We start from the raw sequence: 4,396 nt of genomic DNA, 5'->3' as shown, positions 1-4,396 counted from the left end.
CACTTGACATTCTCATCACCATATCGTAGTGTTTGCAGATTGACAAACAATTCCTCGCAAATCTTTGTTGTAAATAGTACCCCTTCACCTTGGTAGTCAGTAAAATACAGAACGCAAAACTACGTCTGGCCATTGCATGAAAATTGCAATGGTCAGACATTTTTAAATTAAATGAGCTCCCTGCGGGGAGGCGAAACTACGATGGTACAATGAAAAAAAGTGGAAAAAAAGTAGAACTTATCCTTCAATTTTCGCCTGGCTTGACTTTTTTCCGATAGCTCGGCGACTCCCATACCGCCAACTTCCCTGCCATTGGGGGTCAAACAAAGAAATTCATTCACTCGCACACACACAACTACCTCTCGACTTCTACCCCGCAACATACTCGTAACCGGAAAACTTATGGCAACAGGGATCAGCCAGCTTCAATATCACGGCTAAGACCGATATTTGTACACTGCCGATTGATATGCTGAAGCTAATTATAACTATTCTACATATAATATTGATATTGTCCATCAAATATTTCGTACTGTCACAATCAAATCACAATTTCCTATTGGTTATCGCCAAAGTGAAAGTGCCGATTTGAAAACCTCCTTCCCTTCTTCACTCTCATCTCTCGCTGCCTGTTCTGTCTCCCCGTCAGCAAGAAAGTTTGCATCACATCGTGTCACGTCATATACCGCCACTGTACACTCTTCAGGTCGCCACAGGTCCAGCTGTGTAACGGTGTTCTCGCTCAACTCACCAACACAGGTTTCCAAGAAGCTCTTCGTGAGACTTACTGATGATGAATGATTGCATGAGTCACTTGGCACCATTCATGACGCCAAACTACGAGACGAGACCATTCCTTACATCAAGCACAAGGCAGAGTGGATTCTCAGGTGGAATCTCGGAAGAAGCCGCAAGCGTCAACATTTGCTCGTCTGGTAGCATTCACAGTTGTCAAGGGCATCTCCTCTGGCTCCCTCGCACCCTTCTTCTAGATGAAGCCGCGAGGGCTTATTTATTCTGATATTCCAGGAACTCGGACAGGCGGAGCTTGAGCGCCACTGTAAGATTCGTCACAATAACTCCTAGGGTATATTTCCATTACTGCTGCCCTCTCATCCTCTCATCAGTTTCATAGAAATCACGAAGCCTGCTATTCGTCGTCTCGCTTGCTGTGGAGGTGTGAAGCATATTTCGTGTCTCATCTATGAGGCATCTCATGGTGTCCTGAAGACTTTTCTCGAAAATGTGCATTGTTACTTTGTTTGCCGCTTCTCCAGTGTTTAGAACCCTCTGCCCTTAGATCATTCATGACTCAGTAACGAACACAGAGCACATGAAGCAACAGCACTCAATGTCATGTGCGCACTGAAACGTTCAGGGTGCACACTATATGGTATTGGTGCCTAAGCTTGTTTCCAATGGCCTGATCCTTTTTGTAAATATGTTTGCTCTGTTGTTTTGAGAAGCATGATTAGGCCCAATGGAAGAGGGATGAAAATTATAGAGAGTCACTCAAAGGAGCATAGTCATGTAGTATAAAAGAATGAGTACCACCTGTTAAAATTTGACTGATGCTGTGTGTGACCTGTGGTGACCTGAAGAGTGTACAGTGGCGGTATATGACATGACACGATGTGATGCAAACTTTCTTGCTGTCGGGGAGACAGAACAGGCAGCGAGAGATGAGAATGAAGAAGGGAAGGAGGTTTTCAAATCGGCACTTTCACTTTGGCGATAACCAATAGGAAATTGTGATTTGATTGTGACAGTACAAAATATTTGATGGACAATATCAATATTATATTGTAGAATAGTTATAATTAGCTTCGGCATATCAATCGGCAGTGTACAAATATCGGTCTTAGCCGTGATATTGAAGCTGGCTGATCCCTGTTGCCATAAAAACTAATCTTCGTCAAATCCTTCCCAATACTATGCTTCAACACACTCCACAAACTCGTACTAGGCCTCTCATCGCTCAACGTCAACTTCGTCCTCAAATTCGCGTACCCCGCATACGGCTCCATCTTGATATGCACGGGGATAGGCATGGATAGGATGGTTGAGGTGGAGGGACTTGCAAGACCGTCGTGCACGACGAGGTTGGGTAGGTTGTTCGATTCAATGGCGTCGAAAAACTCGTCTTCTTCGTCTGTATCCGCTTCGTCTTGGACCAGCGCGTTGAGACAGTCATCCGCGACTACAATCGGGACTTTTGGCGAAGCCACCGGAAGTTCCACCGGGGTGCGTGCAGGTGTAGCAGGAAGTTGAGGTGTAACAGGCGACGCAGGTTCTTCCAGCAAAAGGGGGCCATTTCTCGAGAACGACGGCCGCCTCTTGACCGTTCCTATAGACGGAGCAAAGACCCTACTCCCCCGCTTCCGACTCCTCACCCTCAACTCCTGCTCAAGCGTCTCTCCCTCTTTAACAACCATCGCAAGACTCTCCTCCCACACCGCCTGCCGAGCCCGCTCCTTCCTCAATTGCTTCCGCCACCACTCATCCCTCTCCCTCGCCATCGCACAAAACTCGGTCATCATTTCGCTGACTGCACCAAACGACTCTTTGACCGCAGGGGGGGAAGATGAGAGGAGTTTGAGGGACATCTCCATCTGCGCTGCCACAGCATTTCCATGCAGTTCGAAATTCGCCTCGTGAGGCGGTAGCTGACCGTCGGATTCAGCAGCAGAAGACAAGTCTTCTCCCTCGTCATCCTCTTATTCTTCCGCAGGCGGAGGCGCGTTCTGACTCGTCGACCCAATGATAGACTCTGGGTACTTGCCCAGCGTACCGCCGCCCTTGGAGTAAGTCGACTTGATCCCCACACTCGAATCACTCTCCGCGCTCTTCCTTCTCCGTTCGCCCCTCTCCCCCTGCTGTTTCGCCCATTCGATGCTTTTCCCAATCGCCTCCGTCCACCGGTGTGCCTCGACGGGGTGGTTGGCTCGTAGGTACCATTTTGAGTGGTGGTGATGTCCTCGCGAAGGAGTTGAGTGGACTTCGAACTTGTTGCGTTCTGAGGGTTTGAGTATGGCGGTTTTCATGGAGATGGAGCCGCGGCTCGCGATGCTTTCGTCTTCTTGGTGTCGGTAGTCTGCCAGCAAATCAGTATTTAGACTTAAATAGGCTAAAGAGACTCACATGATAAGACACCGTCCTTTAACACGAACCAGCGTGTATTGTAACCTTTTGCGACGTTGGTGTACTTGTTCAGGTAGCCTTTCAGAGCGGGTGGCTCGGATGGTGGTGTGGGATTGGGGAGCAGGGTTTTATCATGGTTTGCAACTGGAAATGCGTTAGTGTGAGTTGTAACAAGGGGGATGGACCTACATCGTCGTAAGAACACGCGGACGCGATCGTCCTTTCCAGCCGTCTCATGCGCCATCTTTCCCTTGCGATTTCGGATAAACACATCGGCCCCAGCGCGCACCGCTAGCTCAATCAAGCGGAGATCCTTCCGGCGTGCGGCTTCGTGTAGTAGAGACGTGCTCGTGTCGTTGTCTAGATAAGACAAGTCGACGAAAGATATCCGCGGAGAGTCGAGCAGCTGGAGGAGTGAGGGCGAGGGTGGTTCTGATAAAGGTGATAGAATGTAGCTTCGCAGTAGGGAGCGGTAAGAAGCATTGAGAAATGAACGCGAATCTAGAAAAGTTCAGACCGAATCAAGTGAGGAGGACGAGATACATACCATCGATAGCCCGCACTACCTCTTTTCCTCTCGCGACCTCACGGCATGTCCTTCCTTGCGCGTCCTTCAAGCTATCGTCGATATTTTCTTGCTCCAATAACAGGTTCACGACATCCACTCTTCCAAGTGATGCCGCCAGATGCAGAGGTGTGGTGCCCGAACCAGAGGGATGGACACCGTTGGGCGATATGGCTCGATGAGAAAGAAGCAGGGAAACGGTTTGGACTAACAAAAATTAGTCCCAGAAACCAAAGAAGCCAACCGACTCACCTGAAGCACATCTGACAGCCAAATGCAACGCTGCTGCCCCTGTGTCAATCTCACCCTCACTCGATTTGCGTCGGTCCTTCCCTATTTCTGCGAGGAATGGGTGTATAGCTGCTGGGTCGCCTGAAACACGCTGAGCAGGAACGAGAGCGTGGAGCTGGATGACATACCGCCACGGAGAGCTGCGAGAAGTCTGACTTGGTAAAGTGGCTCGCCTGCTTGGATGCTGTCGTCAGTCAAACGGAGAATGACAATTTTGGTACGTACTTGCATTGGAAGACTCTGAAATTGAGTCTGCCATCGTCGTTGCAGCAGGCCAAATCGTGGTTCAAGAGCTTGGGGCGTTTGTTTGTACTTGTGATGCGCCAAGCCCCGTTCTGGTCGGTTGTGCTGCCGCGCCTTGACCCAACCTTGACCGCATCTACAATTTCTAAACATCAT

At 49.3% G+C, this 4,396-nt stretch overlaps 1 protein-coding gene across 1 annotated transcript; it reads right to left on the bottom strand.

Annotated features, from left to right (window-relative positions):
• Positions 1–1,820: 1,820 nt before the first annotated feature.
• LACBIDRAFT_335212 (uncharacterized protein) lies at positions 1,821–4,396 on the bottom strand (the record flags this gene model as incomplete). Its single annotated transcript, XM_001890074.1, has 7 exons — positions 1,821–2,716; positions 2,792–3,094; positions 3,142–3,285; positions 3,331–3,573; positions 3,689–3,913; positions 3,959–4,112; positions 4,223–4,396. The coding sequence occupies 7 exons, from the start codon at positions 4,394–4,396 to the stop codon at positions 1,821–1,823; spliced, it is 2,139 nt and encodes a 712-aa protein (XP_001890109.1).

Source organism: Laccaria bicolor, genomic scaffold (assembly GCF_000143565.1).
Source record: "Laccaria bicolor S238N-H82 LACBIscaffold_79 genomic scaffold, whole genome shotgun sequence".
NCBI classification, from domain to species: Eukaryota; Fungi; Basidiomycota; class Agaricomycetes; order Agaricales; family Hydnangiaceae; genus Laccaria; species Laccaria bicolor.
The sequence above is the reverse complement of the archived record's forward strand: the minus strand, read 5'-3'. Positions and strand labels throughout refer to the sequence as shown.